The 20,461-nt window shown below is 33.5% G+C and overlaps 4 protein-coding genes across 10 annotated transcripts; 2 read left to right on the top strand and 2 right to left on the bottom strand.

Moving 5' to 3' along the window:
- The first annotated feature begins 763 nt into the window (after window positions 1-763).
- LOC110612215 (probable metal-nicotianamine transporter YSL6) lies at window positions 764-8,345 on the top strand. 6 transcript variants are annotated; one of them, XM_043955277.1, is made up of 5 exons: window positions 764-1,065; window positions 1,385-5,884; window positions 6,604-6,782; window positions 7,559-7,685; window positions 8,017-8,345. In XM_043955277.1, the coding sequence occupies exon 2, from the start codon at window positions 1,434-1,436 to the stop codon at window positions 3,429-3,431; it is 1,998 nt and encodes a 665-aa protein (XP_043811212.1). In that variant the 5' UTR covers window positions 764-1,065; window positions 1,385-1,433; the 3' UTR covers window positions 3,432-5,884; window positions 6,604-6,782; window positions 7,559-7,685; window positions 8,017-8,345. The 6 variants fall into 6 exon arrangements, with proteins under 6 accessions (XP_043811212.1, XP_043811214.1, XP_043811211.1 ...); XM_043955279.1 differs by lacking the exon at window positions 7,559-7,685 and having other exon boundaries at window positions 1,385-3,842; window positions 5,823-5,884; XM_043955276.1 differs by having other exon boundaries at window positions 7,559-8,345.
- LOC110612214 (actin-related protein 2/3 complex subunit 2B) lies at window positions 5,232-10,360 on the bottom strand. 2 transcript variants are annotated; one of them, XM_021752926.2, is made up of 10 exons: window positions 10,050-10,360; window positions 8,960-9,026; window positions 8,502-8,709; window positions 7,451-7,617; window positions 6,864-6,941; window positions 6,622-6,754; window positions 6,253-6,344; window positions 6,089-6,145; window positions 5,774-5,825; window positions 5,232-5,497 (listed from the first exon to the last, which is right to left on the bottom strand). In XM_021752926.2, the coding sequence occupies exons 1-10, from the start codon at window positions 10,124-10,126 to the stop codon at window positions 5,307-5,309; spliced, it is 1,122 nt and encodes a 373-aa protein (XP_021608618.1). In that variant the 5' UTR covers window positions 10,127-10,360; the 3' UTR covers window positions 5,232-5,306. The 2 variants fall into 2 exon arrangements, with proteins under 2 accessions (XP_021608618.1, XP_021608617.1); XM_021752925.2 differs by having other exon boundaries at window positions 5,232-5,506; window positions 10,050-10,355.
- A 3,110-nt stretch (window positions 10,361-13,470) lies between these two features.
- Window positions 13,471-17,906, top strand: LOC110612381. The gene is made up of 2 exons (XM_021753156.2): window positions 13,471-14,270; window positions 17,225-17,906. The coding sequence occupies exons 1-2, from the start codon at window positions 14,056-14,058 to the stop codon at window positions 17,280-17,282; spliced, it is 273 nt and encodes a 90-aa protein (XP_021608848.1). The 5' UTR covers window positions 13,471-14,055; the 3' UTR covers window positions 17,283-17,906.
- A 603-nt stretch (window positions 17,907-18,509) lies between these two features.
- On the bottom strand, window positions 18,510-20,211 carry LOC110611139 (kinesin-related protein 4). Its single transcript, XM_021751282.2, has 3 exons — window positions 19,935-20,211; window positions 19,760-19,845; window positions 18,510-19,667 (listed from the first exon to the last, which is right to left on the bottom strand). Exons 1-3 carry the CDS (start codon window positions 20,016-20,018, stop codon window positions 18,767-18,769), a joined length of 1,071 nt encoding a protein of 356 aa, XP_021606974.1. The 5' UTR covers window positions 20,019-20,211; the 3' UTR covers window positions 18,510-18,766.
- Between the last annotated feature and the right edge of the window lie 250 nt (window positions 20,212-20,461).

Genomic DNA, 20,461 nt, shown 5'->3' on the forward strand with positions numbered 1-20,461 from the left:
AATGAAAGCAAATAGAAATAGTGCTTGCAATACTCACTCACCTATTTTCCTTTGTCATTCTATTTCAAACAGTATCATAACGAATATGCACTTTGCTTATTGTTGTGAATTAAAATTTTAAATATAAATTAATCTTTTAAATTATACTCTGTCATTTATTGAATTAAAATTTATAAATGAAATGAATTCGCTTCTGTAACCTTCCATGTAATGCATCGCCTGAGTTGGGGCTCCATTCAAATTGCCATTACCAATTAAAGAAATAGCAAAAACGATATACATAACCAAAAATTATAAAATAAAAAAAAACTTGGCAAACCCAATTGCCAATTCAAGAAACCCAATGCCACCACCGAACCAGCTTCCTCCGACCAGTTCATGGGTCAAAGAATCCGAGTTGATTTGGAGATTGAGCTTCGAATGTCATGGTCTCAAGTATGGGCTTGTTAATAATAGGACTCCCAGACACACCATTGGCCAAATTGTTGACAAAAGATTACGGCGGCAACGATGGCCATACGTAGTAGTCTTGCAGTGGTAGAAACATAGCCATCTAGAAAGAGAAGAGGAGCAGAGAATTTCTGAATTAATTTAAATCAAATAATATTATTTAATTAACTATATCATAATCACAAGACTGGGTTTATTTTAATGATATAAATAATAATTAAATTAATGTAATTAATTTCCTGATGATGGTCGGTTGTCTTTTTGCATTAATATGTTCATAGTCCACTGATATTTTAATTTCTGCCGGCAAAAGCACATCAAGAGAAAGACGAAGACGTCGCTAACCACTTTTGTTTTTTTTTCATATAGTCAACTCCTGCAAATTAAATTCCCTTTGTTTAATAAAAAAAAATACATACCTTTACAATTAGTCAACTTGTGAATAAGTTGGCGTGTCATATGCTGGACAAGATGGCAGCAACCAAAGTCAAGACTCGAACTTTATTTCCTGACCGGCGGCCACAGAAGCCACCACCACATTTGTCGAAGCCAACCAAGACACGGCGTTTCTCCAACCAAGCTCTTCGTATTCCAAGTTAAAGAATCATAAATCAGGCAAGCTTTATTGGTTTTGTTATTCGTTATCGTTAATAACATGTTATCGTCATCTTTCTTATTACTGCTCAAACACCCACTGATATGGCCACTGATTACGAACTTACCTGCAAATCCCTTGCTTTGTATTCAAAATTTACGTTTCTGCAATTCTGGGTTGTGTGGTTTTTGTTTGCCTTTCTGCTTACATCTCGTTTTCGCAATAGATATGTGTTTTTATGTAATTGAGGTAAAAAAAAAAAAAAAAAATCCCATTTTGGGTTTCTGTTTGAAATTTATTTTGGAATGATCATGGATTTACAAGATTGGATACATGCAGCTTTGGAAGCCTTAAGAAAGCTCCTGCAACACTTGGAGTTTGGGATTAAATGGCAAATGAGAGTACTGCTGTGGCTGATACATTGTTGCCCTTAATTCCTGTATCCCCAAATTTGAAGATATCTGAGAGCTACCCTCAGTGGAAAGATCAGATCACATTTAGAGGATTGGCTGTGAGTGCTCTGCTGGGGACTGTGTTCTGCATCTTGGTGCATAGGCTCAGCCTAGCAACTGGGATGGTTCCTACTCTGAATATAGCTGCTGCATTGCTTGGTTTTTTCATTATTAAATTGTGGACTGTTATTCTAACCAAGTTCGGTTTTTCTAGTGCCCCCTTCACTAGACAAGAGAACACTATTATCCAAACTTGTATTGTTGCTTGCTATGGCCTTGCCACTAGTGGCGGATTTGGCACATATTTGCTTGCCATGGATGAGAGAATATATCAACTAATAGGTGTTGGTTACTCTGGTAATCGACCGGAGGACGTTAAGAATCCAGGTCTGGGATGGATGATTGGTTTCTTATTTGTTGTAAGTTTTCTTGGGATTTTTAGTCTTGTTGCGCTACGCAAAGTTATGATCATAGATTATAAGCTTACTTATCCTAGTGGAACTGCTACAGCAATGTTGATCAATAGCTTTCACACGAGTACAGGATCACAACTTGCAGAGAAACAAGTGAGTTTTCTAGGCAGATATTTGACTTTGAGTTTCTGTTGGAGCTGCTTCAAGTGGTTCTTCAGTGGTTTTGAGGATACATGTGGATTTGATCATTTCCCAAGCTTTGGCTTGACACTTTTCGATCGTTCATTCTATTTCGACTTCAGCCTTAGTTTTGTTGGATGTGGTCTCATCTGTCCTCGCATAGTAAACTGCTCTATTCTTTTAGGTGCAATCATATTTCAGGGAATTCTATTACCATTCATTTCCAAGTATTCTGGAGATTGGTATCCTGCTGATCTCCATAGTGGTGATCTTAAAGGTCTGGGTGGATACAAGGTTCTCCTGTCGATTTCACTTATTCTCGGGGATGGCCTGTACAATTTGATCAAGATAATAGCAATTACTCTGAAGAAAATTCACAATGGCACTGCGCAGGATGACCTTCCTATCTATGAGAACTCTAAACAAAATATGGAAGATGAGCTAAGAAAAGAGATATTCCTCAAAGAGAAAATTCCCTTTTGGAATGCAGCTGGTGGATTCATAATTGTGGCTGCAGTTTCAGCAGTGACATTACCAATCATCTTTCCACCACTTAAGTGGTATGTAGTTCTCATCTCCTGCATAATAGCACCCATCCTTGCTTTCTGCAACTCCTATGGCACTGGGCTCACTGACATGAGCATGCTCTCCACCTATGGAAAAATCGGCATCTTCGTCATTGCTTCTTTTGTTGGAAGCAATGGCGGAGTAATAGCTGGATTGGCAGCCTGTGGTGTAATTGTAACCAGTGCCTCAACTGCAGCTGATCTCATGCAAGATCTCAGGACAGGTTATCTTACTGTGTCTTCTCCAAAGGCTATGTTTGTGAGTCAATTAGCAGGCACAGCAATTGGTTGTGTTGTTGCCCCATTAACCTTCTGGTTGTTTTGGACAGCTTTTGATGTTGGCTCCCCTCATGGACCTTACAGTGCTCCATATGCAATTCTATTCAGACAAATGGCCATCCTTGGAATTGAGGGATTCTCTGAGCTGCCTAAATACTCCCTATGTATATTCTGCAGTTTCTTTATCTTGGCTCTGGTTATGAACATTCTGAGAGATGCAACTCCCTTGAAAATATTCAGATATATTCCAATTCCAGTGGCAATGTCCATCCCAATTTTTGTAGGAGCTAACTTTGCCATTGACATGTTTGTTGGGACATTGATAGCATATTTCTGGGAAAGAAGAAATAAGAAGGATTCAGAGGATTATGCAGGCGCAGTTGCTTCTGGGTTGATATGTGGTGATGGACTGTGGACAATTCCATCAGCTATCCTCTCAATTTTCAGGATCAATCCACCTATTTGCGTGGCTTTTAGGCCTTCTTTGGGTAGCTGAACTGGGAAGTTTTGTTGTCAACAGTCCATTATGAAGCACTGTAAATACTTTTACAAAATTAGAGTGTTACTATTTTACATTGTTTATATTTTCATAAAATAACAGCATTATAAAAATAAAATATATAATTTTCAAAGAATTTTAATTTAAAACACTCTATTTAAAATAGAATAATCGTAAAATATAATTGAACACAAAAATTAAATGAAGTATGACAATTAGGTTTTTGGATTTTCAAAATATTTAATATTTAACTTTTATTTCCAAATTGTTCAAGTAAAATGTTTTACATTTTATAAAATTAAACTAAACAGTTTTGTTTTATAAAATACATGCCCAGTAATTTAGAATAGAATCCACCGCCCTGTTCCTTCTCCCCGTTGGGCTGCGCCACTTCTTCTGCTGAACATGGTATCTCTCTGATCCCAAATGGAAGAAGCTAGATTTATATGTTCTCACTGTAGCCCTCCCAATTACTTCTTTCTCTGAACTATCTTCTTTTTATCTTTTGCCGGTCACCCTGCTTACCGTTTCTCATTCATGCATCAATCCTTGGTCCTTTTTCTCTGCTGGGTGTGTTGCTTTTGAGATTAGCTTTGACCCATTAACCCTTAATGATAACTTCTTGTTTGTATTAACGGGGCTTGCGTTCTTCCTAGAGTATTCAGTTACTGGGAAGGGATTTCTGGTGTTGTTGGTGGAGGTGTTTAGGGTTCATGTTGTGAACTTGTGATTTGACGATTATTTGTATTTGTGGTGGTTGTTGCTGTTTCTATTTGGCTATTAGGCCGGGTGCCTTTATCATGGAATTTTGGTTTTTTGGTGGGTTGGTTTTTGCAAGCTGGATTGTGCTTGTATACTGACGTTTTTTCCTTTAACGGGTGTCGTAAAATACTGATTTCGCCAGAAAGTGAAAATGCCGAGTTGAAGTGTGATCTTGAAGAGGATGGGTCGAGGGGTGTGGCATTGGTTAATTTGTAATTTATTGGGCATGCAACTGGGGTCCTGCTTGTTAGCTTTGACCATTTATGTTTTTAGCTCCACTTGTATAAGCATGGATTCTAGTTTGCAAAGTGAGGGAAATAAAAAAAAAGAAATGTGTTGACCAAATTTTAGAGGGTAACTGAGTCTTGACCTATCGATGTACAAAAAATTGTAATTCATATAATTGCAGTCTTAACATGGGCTTGTGTAGATTAATCAGAATCAGCCAAATATGAAAATCATGATTGTATTATCAGTTTGTGACTATTGCCGAATGTAGCTGGAATGTATGGCTGTATGCAGAAGGTGTACGTGGCCAATGTCTTCTTATGGCTTTTGTCTTAGTTTCTTAACCATGTTCCAGAATATAGAACGCCTAAATGCCCCAGTTTCTTCTTTTCATTGGAAAATATGTTTTGCTTCATGTTATAATTATGAAGAGAGAATGCTGTCTGATCCTAAGAAATCAACTGGATGAACCTAACCACAGATTCATTATACATCAGGTCCTACTTTTATGCTAGTTTATATTATGGTAGTGTTCTACTTGACTTTTATTTGCTAATACTGATTGTAAGAGATAATTGAAGATGTTATCTCGTTTGATTGACCAAGATCAGAAGATTGGTAATATTGGGACTCCTCTGCAGGTAAACGTCCTATTCTTAAGGTTTATGATGGGGTTTACTCCAACATATTATAACAGATTGAACGGCATGTTTTCCTTTACTCCAACATATTATAACAGATTGAACAACATATATTTTTGCATTTACTGCCATAAGTAAAGGCTTGCAGTAGTAGTCATGGAAAATATTGATGTCCACAAGTGGCAAAATATTGCATTTGCATTTCTTAGTTGCAAACAAACTTCTAAATATAGAATATAAATTATTCTAGTTTAGTATATTTCATTGGAGAAGAGAACTTTGGGATTTTCAACCATCGTCTCCGAAAATGCCCAAATCCTCGTATTTTAATTCGAAAACGAATTTGCTTGATCTTTTTGGCGAACTCACGGCATCTTTGTTTAAGCATTGCAGATCTTGGGAACCTTACCTGTTTTTGAACTTGTTTGCTTCCTACATTTTCTAGAAGGAAAACAAAGCATGAATAATGTATTTACCCTCTTGTGGATGAGATTGATATACAAACAAGTTATTGAATTCTTAAACATCATGTTACTACAATTTCTCTAAAGAGATGGATGATAGAATGACTGGTTGGTGGGTTATTTCTTAATTCTGTATCCGTCAATATGGACATTTGGTGCTGCCAGATAAGAGAATTTGTCATTTTTATTTTCTTAAGTTCTTTTCTAAGTTGTCCTTATAAATGTAAATGAGCTGGAAACGTACCTTTAACCCTTTTAACATCTTTATCTTGTTCCTGTTTTTCCTTATGCAGGACCTGCAAGTCACAATAAGAGAATTAGTCTTGCCGCCTGTTAGTTCATGCTCTTATTGAAGGTAAATTTTGAATTTTTTTTTTCTTTTGCAATAGTAAGTTGCCAGTTTCAGTCCAATGTAATGTTTGGCATGTGGTACAAGAAAAAAGAAAAAGGCCTCATGAGAAATGGGAAGGGAAAAAAAAGAGAAGCCTTTTGATTTCTTCAATTGGCTCACTGTGAACAATTGTGCTACTTTACTTTTTTCAGATTTCCAGTTCCTAACCTCAACCAAGCTCTCCAAACGCTTTTGCATCCTTCTCTGTGTGAATCCTTTGGTGCACTATTAAAAAACTCTCGTCAGACAAAGATGTATGCAGTCCATAACTTACATGTGGCTGTACTCCCCAACAAAATATACATGAAAAAGTGCCATGATAGAAATGTTACCTTGACATGTGTTTTCACATAGGCATAGAAGTTTAATAGACCCCATACGGTCTTATCTAGTTTTTTACCTTCAACATGACGTGATGAAATATCTGAAATATAGCAGTAAATTGTCAGTCTGAACACCTCAAAAGTTTTGCTTAAATATGAAAAATAAGTCCAAAGTGGGAGCGAAAATTAAATGCTGCCATTGATATTCCAACTTAGATGAAAGATGTGTAATCAATGAATTTGGTTTTTGCATTTTCTTGTATGTGTGATTAATAATATAACTATGTTCTATTAATGATAATTTTTGGTGATGTTAATAGTAATGTTTTTTAAACCATGCTATGCCTGGTTTGTATTCAGGATAGGGCAATAGGATACCAAAAGAAACAAACCCCCCATTGGTGGTCAAATCTTCTAAAGGTTCCCCTTGCAGTTCTGGTGGAGGAATGGGAGACCAGGTGCAAGGTGGTGCTTTGGCCCATTTTTCTGAACTTCCCACATCCACAAGTTCCTGTTGTAAAATGAAAATGGAGAAAAAGGTAATAAAGTACTGTTATTCTCTAGGTGACTAAGAAGAGGATTTCAGAGCCAAAAATATTGAGAATATCTAGTAATAAAACCTGAAAAAAGGCTGTTGCAATAATCACATCTGAAGGTTCTTTAAAACGCATTGGGAATACTGCAGTGATTTTTCGTGGCTGTCCAACACAGTAGTTTATATTAATTTAGACAATCTGGAAAGGGATAAAAATGTGCAGTGATCTTTATTCTTTATAGTTTTTTGTAGCTTTTTGTCTAGTTTTTAAATTTTTGGTGAATCTTTCTCAACTATATTGGTATGCAGTTATGAATCTTTACATAGGAGACTATAATTTATGAATTTAACTGACCATTTTATCGAATGTTTGTAATCTCAGAAATAAAGGAAAAAGAAAATCAAAACTTTATCTATGAGAAAGGCTAGGGTTTAGAATGCTAGACTAATTCATGGATTTACCTCATATGCTTCTGGCAAGAATACTTTTTCCACAAATTCCTGGATTTATACAAAATTCTGAAGTTTTTCTTAACTACTTGGAAAAATGATGTAGTATGAATTGAAGTAATTGGCTGGCTAACATTTTTAATTCTAAAATTTTTGTTTAGTCATGTAGCCTAATATACTTGATATGCTGAAGAAATTAACAGTTCCTTGTGTAGAAATTACCTGTTTGATGACATAAAAGGGTTCTCTTGGGTGGTAGACAAGCTTCATTGGCTTATACATCCCCTGATACATGACCTGAGAATTGACATTCTCCAACATTTCTTTCAGCTGGGAACTTAAAATTATAGCTTGCACGGAAGAAATTTGTGTCATCACCTTTTCAGGGTCTGGAACAGAAACATATAAATTATCATAACAATTGAATGTGGAGATTTGATAGTTTGTGTGACATCAGGTAATGGAAAAAATTGAATTTGAACTGAAGTACAGTTATCTACCATTAGGATCATTATTATATTTGTTCTATACAAATCAAATTGTCTGGAGAAGGAACATAGTTTTTTTTTTTTTTTTTTTTTTAAATTATGCTTGAAATTCTTGAAATCACATTGAATATAACATGGATTAGTTAGTCTAAAAGCTTTTAGAGGCGTTTGGCTATCCAATGAAAGGACTTGAATGTTTTTGTCTTCGTTTAATAGAAATGTAGCTCAAATGTTCTCAATAACAAGTGTTGCTATTGACCTGAGTTGATTTCAGCTAATTTTTTAAATTCTTACATTCAGTTTTCTTGAATAGCCGGAGTGGATGTCCCTTCTTCCAGCTCTTTTGATGATGATAATTGGACGAGCAAGAGGAGAGTCATTTGAAGGACATCCTCATTGAACTACAATTGTCTGCTTGAGCAATGGGGCAGGTGAAGGCTGTTTACTGGCTGTGATTACACTTTTGTTTTATACTGTTGGTCTTTTAGTATTAGTTCTTAATCGAGGATTATCACGTACACCCTTTATCTCTTGTCGAGTGTACAGACAAGCTGTTCTTGATTAACTTTGTCATTATGTCAATTAATTTTCCATTTTATCTATATAGTCAAGATATTTAATTTCTGTTCTTGACTAGTTTGTTTTCCCTGCAAGCCATAGCTTAACCTTGTTCAATGTTGTGAATATTTACTATAAAATTTTAAAGCAAGGTAGTAATATGAAAATTTCACTGCACACGGATACACTTATCTAATGTCATATGGGTGAGTTGAGTAGCAGCAAACCTTTTTCCCTTGGAATCTTGGAAAAGTCAATTTTTAGAGTGAGCTGGTATCCTTCTCTTGGTGGATCAACAATTTCTATAGCATCAGAGCAAAGTTCCTTTATCATCTGTAGAGTGTATCGTGAGAACCCATATGATTGCAGAACTCCTTGGGAAAGCAATGGAGTGGATATCGACAGGTAATTATGATTTAAATCTGCTGCTGGAGACTGTTAAAAACCCAGAACTTTTTCAAATATTTTGCTGAAGGCCACTTATCCACACAAAACAAAAAGAAGAGCAAGAGGAAGGAAAAAAGAAAAATAAAAAGAAAGCCTGCCATATAATTACACACTCTCTCTCTCTCTCTCTCTCTCACAGCCAAGATGACAATTAATATAATGATAAGGTCTCTGGCTTCAAATCATGGTGCATTTCAATTAAAACATTAGTCAAATGTATAGATTGCTGAAGACGTACCTGAATGTGGTACTCTACAGACCCAAATTCATACAAGTGATGATCAATCTCCACATGCTTTTCAGCACTATCATAGACAAAAGAATATTGATTGGTATGTACCTTACTGCATAAATGCAGAGCTAGAGAACTTTATTAACTTAAACATTATGCACATATTGATAATGGATGTAACGCAAAAGCTACGCCACAACGTAGTAGGGAACTATTCCCATGAAAAATTTAAAGTTTCTTTCTTCACTTATCTGCATGTCATGGGTAAATAAACAAAATTCTTCAAGTTAATAAAGTCAATCAACTCTACTTGACTTTTATGTTATAGATTACATCATTCAATACGAAAGACTTAATTTTATATTGAGTCTATTTTGGTGTTTGTTTATTTTGCTTTCTTTTGTGATTTGATGTGACCCTTAACAATACCATGTGTTGTTCTTATCTGGAAACCTAGGGAGGGAATATTTATTCTGTGTGCTCGCTGCTCAGCCTTTCATCTCAAACATTCATCTAGGAAACTTAAGAGAAACAAACCCATGAGAAAGCTGTTTCCACTTGCTTGCTAGAACGAGTAGTCAGTAGAAAATGTTGAGAAGTGATAGTTACTGTGTCTTTTGGCGGAAAGTGGTTTGTGCCCATCATAGTGAAGGTCCTACTTATCTTTATCCCTTCCACTAACTATTGCAACGCGTTTTCATTGCTTGTATAATCCTGGAAAACAAATATATCTTGTCTGCCATATTCTGTTGGACCCATCATTCAAGGCATTATTCTTCTTGACTATCCCTTTGTTTACCTTTGCTATTGCACAAGTATGGAACAACAAAGTAGGCAGTAATCAAACCAACATTTCTATGTTTTGAGTTTTGAGGCAATAACCAACTTGGTATCATCGTTTATAGAAAAGAGCATTAATAATCAAGAACTGATGGCAAAACACTTGGCTTAACAATGAAATAAGTCACATTTACCTGACATTTCCTGTAAAAGCAAATCCATACTCGCACATGTACATTCATTATCAGTTTTAAAAATAACAAGTAAAATTTTATACTGACCCTCTTTTTCACAGGTGGAAAGGAAGTGAGCTTACCGATACAACTTGAGCAGAATCTCCTTCAGTGCCGGTGACGCCTTGTCAAAGCAAGCCATGGTAAGCTCTCTTCTCATGTCCTAACCTCACATGGTGGTGAAGGTAAGCTTAGATATGCAAACTCTAAAACTCCAAAATGGATTTGTCCATGTGAACTTTTGAGTATAAATTAAGGATTATAATTATGGTTAGTTACCTTAGAAGCAATTACCTAACTAATCTCACTCCATTGTCCAAATCTCTCTCTTGTCACTAAGTCTTGTTTGTAAATTACGCCAAATGGATGATCACCTGTCTGTCCATTTGTCCTGTTGCTAGATTTTGTTTATGTACATTGTTTCCTTCTGAGGACAAATCTTGCTTATTTGCTTGGTTTTAAAAGTTGGGTTGGATTCTTATTTTCTTTGGTGATCTGTAAATAATGGGTATCATGTGATCAGAAAATCAATCAAATTTCTCTGCATCCCCACATTTTTTTCATGTGAATATTTCATTTATATACATAAGAAAATTTTGTTAAATGAAATAAAATATGGGGTAGGCAATAATAGTGGTATGTTTTGTTTTTAAATTATGCGAAAGAACATTTGAATGTGATTGATGTTGGATACATCCAAGATTGCAATAATGAATGCAGTGGTGACAAATGAAAAAGTGAAACCCCACTTCTTGATTTTGATTTTTGAAATGAAATGATATAATTAAAATTAATTAATAAATTTTTAAAAATATCAATTCAGGAGAATTAAATAATAAAATTTTAAAAAATAATAATAACAAAAGAAAAGCAAGAGTCAAGTACCACCAACCATATGCATCATACCCACCGAAACCATGATTGAAGCTCCTATTTCTAGGGCTGAGCGTAAATCGGTTTAAACCGAAAAACCGAACCGAACCGATCGATTTCGGTTTAATAGTTCGGTTAATCGAAAAGTTCGGTTCGGTTCGGTTAATATTTTTCAACTCATTCGGTTTTCGGTTCGGTTCGGTTTAAACGTGTTAAATAACCAAAAAACCGAAAAACCGATTTTTAATATATTTTTATTATTTAAAATACTGGTTTGATTTATATTTTTAAATTTTATAGGGATTTATATGAATTTTTTAAATATTATCCTTATATATTCAGACAATTTTTATTGATAAATTTATGTGAAACATTTATTGAATTATTTTACTGAAATTAGAAGAAAAAAATTTAAAAAAATACAGATTTCGGTTTGAATCGAACTGAATCGAACCGAACCGATTTTTATCGATTCGATTCGGTTCGATTATATTTTTATAATCGATTTTTTCGATTTTTAATATTTTTACAATTCAATTTTCGATTTTTTCAATTCGATTCGGTTCGAAACCGAACCGACCGATTGCACAGCCCGACCTATTTCAAGTTGTTGTTTAAAAAGAAATTAGAAAAAAAAATATTTTTGTACTAAACAGCTAACCATATTCAATTATTTTAAACTTTTAAACACATGTTAAAATTTAATTTAAAATTTTTGTAACTGTTTTAAACTAATTTGTATTTGAATGTGATGTTTTTTTCTACAATAATAATATTAAATAAATCATAAGAGTATCTGTTTACTATTAACTTGTTAAGTAAATAAACAATAATTAAAAAATAAAAAATAAATAAATTTATTTGTAAAAAAAGTAAATTTTATAAAATTTATGTATCTTATGTCATCAATTTCACACAACGTGACGTATATTTTATGGAAAAGTTTATTGAATGACAATTTTATATATAAAATAAAAAATATAGAACCTATCATTTATTTTCTTTTAAAAAAAAAAAAAGAAAGCCGACCTACCATTCTCTTACAGTATTTGGCAGTCTGGTAATGAAGTTGGTTGGTGGAATGTAACAAGGAAGGTTCCGCGTTTTATCAAAACGAGATTACCTAACATGACATGTTCCACGACCACGTCCTGGGATCTAACCCATAATAATAAAAAATAAAAAATAAAAAAATGATTTACCAAATAAAAATAAATAAATAGAAGAAGAACCTTTTTTTTCTTTTATTTTAAATTTTAATTGAAAAAATGGTAACCAAAGTCAATTCAGTGAGTTGTGGATGCTTTATTATTTTAATTAAAAATATAATAAATAATAATTAATTAAAAAATAATTTATTTTACAATAGAAAAGGTTGACTTATTTATATAAATAGGTACATTGTAAAAAAATTAAAATTTTTGTGGAATTCTCTGTTATATTTAATTTTTTAATTCTTTTATGAAATAATCCAATATTTGAAATTAATTACAATTATAACCATATAAAAAATTAATTTTAATTGAGAATGATTTTTTTTTAAATTAATGGTTACATAATCAAATCATTTAACTAAAGTCAAAAATTAAACATGAATTAAAGGGTTTGATTATACCATTATCTATAACTGGTATACTTTTCATATATAAGAATTAAATTAAAATTTTTTCTCAAATTAAAATTAAATTCTTTTAATTCTTAATTTAATAATTAAATTAAAATTTAAGAGTATCTCCTTTAACTACATTTAACTCTTTTCTAATAATCACCACTCACTTATTTTTTTAAAACAAATTTAAGGGGAATATATATATATATATAATTTGTTTATTAATGTTTAAAATAAAATGATAAATAATAAATAATTTTATTGCTACTAAAATTTTATTTTGTTATTCTAAATATAAAAATATTAAATTATATTTAATAAATTAATAAATAATTTGTACCACGATGGACAAACAACTTCCTTTTTATTTGTAATTTAACATATAATTTTTTTTAAAAATTTCAAATAGTAAAATTTTATTTATATAAAATATAATTATAATTATATAAAGTTCCTTTTAATGTAACAAATTATATCAATTATTACCTAAAAATTAATCATTAATATTTAAAAATAAAATTATAACTAACCAGTACTTTTATTATTAATAAGAAATTTTTAGTGTTATACCAACAAAAAATTTGTTTAGTGTGAAATTAAAATAGAATAATAAATAATCTAAAAATTATCTGTAAATAGAAAAAAATAAAATATAAAAGAAAAGAGAATAAAAATTATAAATGATAAGGAGGAAAATTTTTTTGTGTTTATTGATTTAAAAACTTATAATAATAATAGGTAAAATATGAGTTTAATAAAAATAAAATTAAAGTTTAAAGAATTAAAAAAAAAGAATTGAATAATCAAATTAAAAAAAATCGAAATTTGAGTGATTTCGACTAAAAATTACTCTATATTTCAACGATGAGGCAAAAAGATTTTTTTTTTTTAATTAAATACTCACTTTGCTAATTTTTTATAATAAATATCGATAATAACTATTTACTTTTTTTTAAAAAATTATATATAAATATTTTATTCCAACTTGAGCAAAGAATATATATATATACATACATATAAAACCCCACTCATCACTTTGCTTGCTTTGTCTCTTCTTCTTCAACATCATCTTCATTGAGTTCTTCGAAATTCAAAGAATTTGTGTTTAAATGGTATCGTTTCCGCGATTGTGTGATCTGCTTTTCTGTACTATAAATCTGGTATTCACTACTTTTGTGTTTATTGCTTTCCTTTTGCATCTAATTTAACCATCACTCCACCTTTTTGCTTTTCCAGCTTCAACTTTTCTTTTTCTCTTTCTGTCACTTTCTTCGCGAATTCCTCCGTGTCCTCTCAATGACTTTCCTTTTTCGGTCTTCTTGTCTTAGGTGTTTGGATTTTATTTTTTCTTGATTCATTCCCAAGCTTGATCAGTTCTTACATAAGGGTTGACCAATCTTAATTCTCGACTTTGTTTTTTCTACCTTAATCAATCCATAGAAATTTTGAATTTTTAGATTTAGGGTTTGTTAATCCTAATGTTTAGGGAACTGGATTGCAGTGATTTTTGGTAGATAACGAAAATTTCCCAGCGTATCAATTACCTTCTGTTTCCTCTGTCATACCCGAATTTGATAGGATCACTTTTGTGGTTTGTGTGATTGCCAATGGATAACGATGTTAAGGATGCTAATGGGTTCACCGTAGACTCTGAAAAAGTTGAAAATCATGCTGATGATAGAGAAGATTACAGTGACTCCAATACTTTGTTGCCTCCTAGGAGGGGTGGGATGTCAAGAAGTCCAAAGCGAGTGCGGAGGAAAGTTCAGTGGAATGATAACAATGGGAATAAACTCACAGAGGTTTTAATATTTGAACCAAGGTAATTATAGTATTTCACCTTTTTTTTAGTGATAATACTTTTCACTTTTAAGTTGAGAATTTTTGGTATTTTGGCTTTTCTTTTGCTTTTTCTGTTTTTATCTGATGTTTGGTAAATTTGTCAGAGGTCTTGGTTTTTGGTTTTATTTTTTTTAATACTTGGTATTCATAATTTATGTTTATGGGTTACGACTTAGGACTACCGAATCCTCATTCTAAGAATGTAATATGTATGCATGTATGGAATGCTATAGCAGGATCTGCTCTGCTTCAGTTCGACTGATATATTTGGGCTATATCTGGGTGGTTGTATGACTCCTCTAAGTCCTCTTGTATGGCTGTAGTTATTGCTATACCAGGTTATTGAATTCTCTCGGTATTTGAAAAAAAATTCCCTCGATATGTGTGCGTGCTTATCTGATAGCCTAGTCCAAAAGTTTGTGCTGTGTATCTCTGTATTGGGTTATGTTCAAGAGATTGAAGTATGTATAGCCGGAACTAAATTGGTCCCCAAGTTACTATGTCATTTTGCGTCCTGGGTATTACCATTAACAGAAAAATCAGGCTATTAGAGCTAGAGTTGGTTGACTTAGGTGATACTGTTTTATCCAGAATATTTTGCATTAAGTGCTAGTCTACACAATTTTTTTTTTCTTGTATTTGCTTTAGAAAGTTGATAATCTCAGTTATCACGTGGGCAGCCTGTTTTCTTTTATTTTGATTGATAGGTAACCCACTTTTGTACTAGAGCACCTATTGAGTTATGCAATGGATGACTGTTAATGTCCTTGTTGTATGTAATCAACATTAGTATGTTTTGTAGAATCATAATTGAAGCCTATGTCAACCCTTTGCCTTAATGAAAATTATGGATCCTTTCAACCAGACCTCTTAGAGCAAAAGCTTTGCAAATAATCACCTACTCAATTAAACTAAAGGAATCTCGATTTTTTTTCTTGATCACTGTTTGTTGATTCCAGCAGTAATGGCCTAACTTTTGCTTGGAAACAGTGAAATTTGAATTTATTTATGTTTCTTCTAAGTGTATTTATATTTGTATATTGGTCTAATTCATTATCCACTCTTTAGAAATGCTTAATTATCAGGCTTGGGTACTCCCTTATGCAGTGGACTGCTAACCTAATTTTACATTTTTATGAGGGGGATATCTATTTCTTATCTTTACAAACTAATGTTCTGTAAAGAGGTTGCACCAAGTCTAAGATATGTTTAATTGAAGATTTGGCTATTGAGAAGAGGCAATTGCCGTGCTGTTGGCTCAACTCCTGCCACATTAGCATAAGTTGTTCTTTACCACCAAAATTCTTACTTGTACATATTTGAGAAGGGTTTTCCTGCACAGTCATGCATGGGCCTTTGTTCTTATTAAATCTTGTTACCGGACTTGGAAATTCATTTGCATGAAGTTGAAACAGTTATTGCATCTAACTGCTCAAAAGGTATATTTTTCTGCAATGCAGTTGTGATTAAGAGTTATGAGTTTGAGTATTTTCTGCAATAACACAGAATAATGACATTTGAAAGTTGAAAGTATAATATAGATTATCAGGGTCTCATGTTCAGTACCTGCGATATTATCTCTAGTACCTGTGTAAGCTGTGAAATCCTCTAGCAGTTGAGCTATGTACTTGAATTGCTGTATATATATCTATATATATCAAATAGATGTTAGCAGCAGGGGCTTCTAGTTTTCCTATCTGCTTATATCTTTCAAGAGACCCTTAAAAGGGAAAAATATGAGATTAATAGTTCAAGTTAAAAAAGCAGAGGATAATTTAGTTTTCATTGAAATCTAGCTTATATCTATTGTGTTCCGTGGGTTTGATTAGAAACATAGAAACAGGTTTTCCCCTTTCACTGACTACCCTTATTGTGTTACATTTACTTAAACCTAGGAAGCAAAGAATTGTCAACAGCAAGGTTCTCTCTGTTGGATTTGTGTCTTTCAAGGGCTTCGTATGGTGTTTTGGTGGATTTGTGAATGTCTCTCTGTTTTGTGCTGATTCATTGCAAATTATTGGGATAGCTTATTTCTTTATTTTGGTTATCATCAAGTATGCAATTAGAAAGCATGGAGCTAGAACTTATAATCTACTAAACCCTCACTCTAAAACCATCTAAGCTCAGTCCTTTGGCATCTTCATGAACTGGCTCAACCAAGTAGATGACTCAACTTATAACTTTTGTCTTGCTCACAACATAGTGGCTTCGTGCATGCCTCCAGCTGATTTATGCTGCAATATTCGTTGCTCATGCTAATACAGCATGAGAATGAAATGAGTGATTTACTCCCTGGAACTTCAAATCCCATTGCGTTTTCATTATATAACTAAGAAGGCTGAGATTAGGGACTGGAATTGCAGAATTAGAGTTTAGAAATTTTGGATTTACAGCCTGGTTGAAGAAGATTAATGGTTAGTCTGGTAATTTTCACAAGGATCTCCATATGTTTAAAAAAAAAAGGGGAAAATGAGATTTAGGAAAAGAAAATTATATTCATAAAAATCTACAATAACTTGTGGTTTCCTGTTGTAATGTATTTATAGCTTCTGTTGGTGGATCTCACTGTAATTGTCAGTAGACATAGCTTCAAATGTTGGCCTGCCATCTAGTGTGACATGAATGAGTGTGGAAAGAATTGAGAATACATTTTAATGAAAACATTTAATAGTTAATGCACTAGTTATCCAACCATGTTATGGGCAAAGCTCTGATGAAATACCAATTGAAAACAATTCCATGGTTCAGTTGCTTTAATTATTTGAGGATCTTCAATTCACATTGCTTTAAGAAATAACTGAAAATTGGCAGCAATTCACACTTCGATTAATAACCCTTAAATGTAGGTCATTCTCTTGAGCATTAAAGAGTTGTTCATAGATCTAATGGTAGTGACTTTGTATCTGACTCCTTGTTTTCTGTTTGTGCCTGCAGTGATAATAGTGATTCTGATGACGATGATTCAGATTCTTGCGCCTGTACCATAATGTAGATATGTCAGTACATTTTGTACAGATCTGCTGGATAGCTCAATGAAGCATTTTCTGTGATCACAGATTTGATAATTAGAAGTGAATTTGCTTCCTTTCAACTTCTTGTTGCTAGGATCAAAGGGCTGAGGCCAAAGGCAAGGTGTCATGCTTGTCAAAGTGAAGTTTATTGCCAGTTCATCAAAATGAACTGTTTGCTCATCAAAATGATGTTTAATACCCATTCACAACTTTTGTGGCAAGTTTTGTGCAGGCAGATTTCAGTTGTGTAGATCTCATCCCAGGATGAAGCCGATAGTAATAATGACTCTCAAAATTAGATGATATATTTAATATTTCGATTAAAACTGACTAGTTTTGGCATCGACTTGCATATGGATATGTGAGAAATGAACAGTAGTGAAGAGATTACTTTGGATGATTGTTTGCTGAAGTGCAGTTAGAAATGTTATCAGTTTGTGTTGGTAGCTTTCTAAGCTATTCATCACAGATATTGTGATATGAAATTGTGTATTCTGCTGCTGTTTTATGGGATCAAGTTTCCCCTAGAGCTCCCTTCTAGGAGCATGTATAAAATGTGCATGTTTCATATCAGAGTTATACTATAACGGTGATGTTAATTTTCACATGCTTGCATACAACTTTCCCCATTGAAGGTAAAGTGCAATTTGCTCCCTTAAATTTGTCATTAAGGGACAAATCATCCAATTTATTTTTTGGAGCAATTAAGTTTCAAAACACCTGTTCAACTGTCTCAAAAATAAAATTTACACATTAATTTTCCCATAATTAAGTTTTAGGTGATTTTTTTTACGAGTTTAAAGAGAAAATTGCCATATGATCCTAACCTTCTTTGGGGAACAACTTGGTTACCTTCATCAGATGATTGGTTCATTTGGTTGAAAATTTATTACATGATTAAGCATGAATTATAGTGCAATATTTAATTTGACATTTCAAGTAGTTATCTTTCATTAGAACGGATACTTCATTTTAAACTGATTAATGAATATGCCTCTTATTGTAAACTAAAGGAAATGATTCCATTTGGATAATGCTGCTGGCAAACGAGGATTAATTGGCATGTTTTGCCACCCTCACCATATGTATCTTTAGCTCACCTTTGAAACCAATTCTCCCAAAAAAATGGGTTGTTCTTGTTACTATCCATTGGGACAATCAGGGAGGAAATGGGATTGAATAAATGAAAGAATGAGGAGAAGAAAAAGGGAAGAAAATCAAACCCACTTGCTGATCACAACAGAACTACCAACCCAACTAGATTCTTCTAAAACCAATCAGAAGAAGTGGATCAAAGAATCAGAAGAAAGACAAACAACACCACCCCAAATTGTTTCACACTTGCCCAGTGTAGGCCTACAGAAAATAACAAGAGCAGCTTCTGGTGCATTTTTAATTCACAGATCCATTCAAACTTCCAATGCCAACTGTTTTCACTTCTTATCTGTTCTATGAAATTCTAGCCTCAACCCAGATTAATCAATCTGTTGTATAAAGGATTTGAACAATTGATTTGCTGTGAAGCCTCCAAATTGATGTTATCTAAAATGGGCATATCTTCAATTGAGTTTTTCTTTGATGATATAGCGTCCACAAGAATGTTGTTACTCTTGGTAATGGATGTGGCTCTGGATTGACAAGAATCAGCAGAAAATAACCAGTTTGAGAGACTGGCATCAACTGCAATTTCAGGTGTGGGTTTCCTGGCTTGTTGGTCTAATGCTGCTATATTCTCCTTTCTCTGGCGCTTCACTGGTGGCATTCCTTTGGCCTTCACTGCTTTCCACTGGCTGAGATTTTCTACTGGGTTCAGCACAGAGTAAACATACTGACTCCTAGCTCGAGCATTTCGATTCATCCCAAGTGATTTCAATCCTCCCTCATTCAAGTTCATATTTTCGGATTTTTCCTCTGCAAACTCAGTCAAAGAATCTCTCTTATTTGAACTCACCGATAACGACATGAATTTTTCAGAAAGCTCTTCTTGGCTTATTCTCACATCATCAATATCGCCACCACTACCGTCATCTTCATCTTCATCAGAATCATCATCGTCGTCATCATCCAAGTCACTTTCTTCATATGCTATTTCATCCTCTTCGTCATAGCAGTCAACGCAGTTTCGATATCTATAATTCGATGGATAAGATACCATTATTGTTGCTATCGAATCCCCATCAGAACGAGATGGAGACTGGCCTTCTTTTGCAGTTTCTTTGCTAATCCCTACTTTCTTTTCCTCTTCCTCACTTTCCCAGAAATAATCTGTACTTTCTTCTTTTGAAATCGGCTCATAACTCTGCACATTCAAGTTAAAGCTCACTTTCTTTCTAATTTTGCAGTTCAATGGCTCCTTATGCTTTTTGCTGCCAGCAATAGACACAGAAGCAAGCAAACTTAGCTCAAACTGCTAATGCATAAAAGGAAAGAATATGAAACAATAAAATCAGCAACTCACCTGAGCACAGAGTCTGAGTTTATGGGCTCCCCTGTTATATCAAGAACCGTAGAAGTTGAATTCAGAGGTTCATAGCTACCAAATCCCTGCAAGATTCAAGACAACAAACAAAAACTTGAAAGCATATTCAAAGAGAACATTAAGCAAATGGTGAATGTTGAAAGAAGAAGCTTACATGGTCCCCAGGTTGAACTCTATTGGCAGGCTTTCTGCGCTTTCTCTTGGAAGAAAAGCCAAAACAGCCAATAAAGCACCCCATCTAAGTTGAAGTGAGGAATTTGTGGCTAAAGCCTAAAGGGTCTTGTTGTTCATGGAGAGATAAGTTAAAATAGAGTAAGAGAGACCCATGAGTCATGCCATGTGAAGGATGAAATTTGAAAGTAATTTTGGCTCCAACGGTTTTTGAAAATAGGAACGTTGGACTTCAATAATGGAGGAAATGGGATTTAATAAAAGAAGAAGAAGGTGCGCAACTTTGTCTTCACTGCCTTCATTTGCAAACTTGCGGCTGCTTTTCTGTCACCTTTTATTTATTTATTTATCCATCTTAGGTTTACATTTTTTTTAAATTAAAGATTAAATGTTTTATTCATTGAAAGAGAGCCATGCAGATCCAAGAGTTACAAGCAAATAGGCCCATGGCCTTCAATATACTACAACAGATGAAAAAGTCTTAAAAGCCCAAAACATTGAGAAAATTCA

This window comes from Manihot esculenta, chromosome 3 (assembly GCF_001659605.2).
Source record: "Manihot esculenta cultivar AM560-2 chromosome 3, M.esculenta_v8, whole genome shotgun sequence".
NCBI lineage: Eukaryota > Viridiplantae > Streptophyta > Magnoliopsida > Malpighiales > Euphorbiaceae > Manihot > Manihot esculenta.

Coding starts and splice junctions, on each gene's coding strand:
- LOC110611139 (XM_021751282.2), bottom strand. CDS start 20,018: ATGGGGTGCTTTATTGGCTGTTTTGGCTTTTCTTCCAAGAGAAAGCGC. Junction 19,846..19,934: donor GAGTTCAACCTGGGGACCAT/GTAAGCTTCTTC, acceptor TGAATCTTGCAG/GGATTTGGTAGCTATGAACC. Junction 19,668..19,759: donor AACTCAGACTCTGTGCTCAG/GTGAGTTGCTGA, acceptor TATTGCTGGCAG/CAAAAAGCATAAGGAGCCAT.
- LOC110612381 (XM_021753156.2), top strand. CDS start 14,056: ATGGATAACGATGTTAAGGATGCTAATGGGTTCACCGTAGACTCTGAA. Junction 14,271..17,224: donor GTTTTAATATTTGAACCAAG/GTAATTATAGTA, acceptor TTGTGCCTGCAG/TGATAATAGTGATTCTGATG.
- LOC110612215 (XM_043955276.1), top strand. CDS start 1,434: ATGGCAAATGAGAGTACTGCTGTGGCTGATACATTGTTGCCCTTAATT.
- LOC110612214 (XM_021752925.2), bottom strand. CDS start 10,126: ATGAGAAGAGAGCTTACCATGGCTTGCTTTGACAAGGCGTCACCGGCA. Junction 7,618..8,501: donor CAAGATTCCAAGGGAAAAAG/GTTTGCTGCTAC, acceptor TTTCTGTTCCAG/ACCCTGAAAAGGTGATGACA. Junction 6,345..6,621: donor TGGGGGGTTTGTTTCTTTTG/GTATCCTATTGC, acceptor GCTATATTTCAG/ATATTTCATCACGTCATGTT.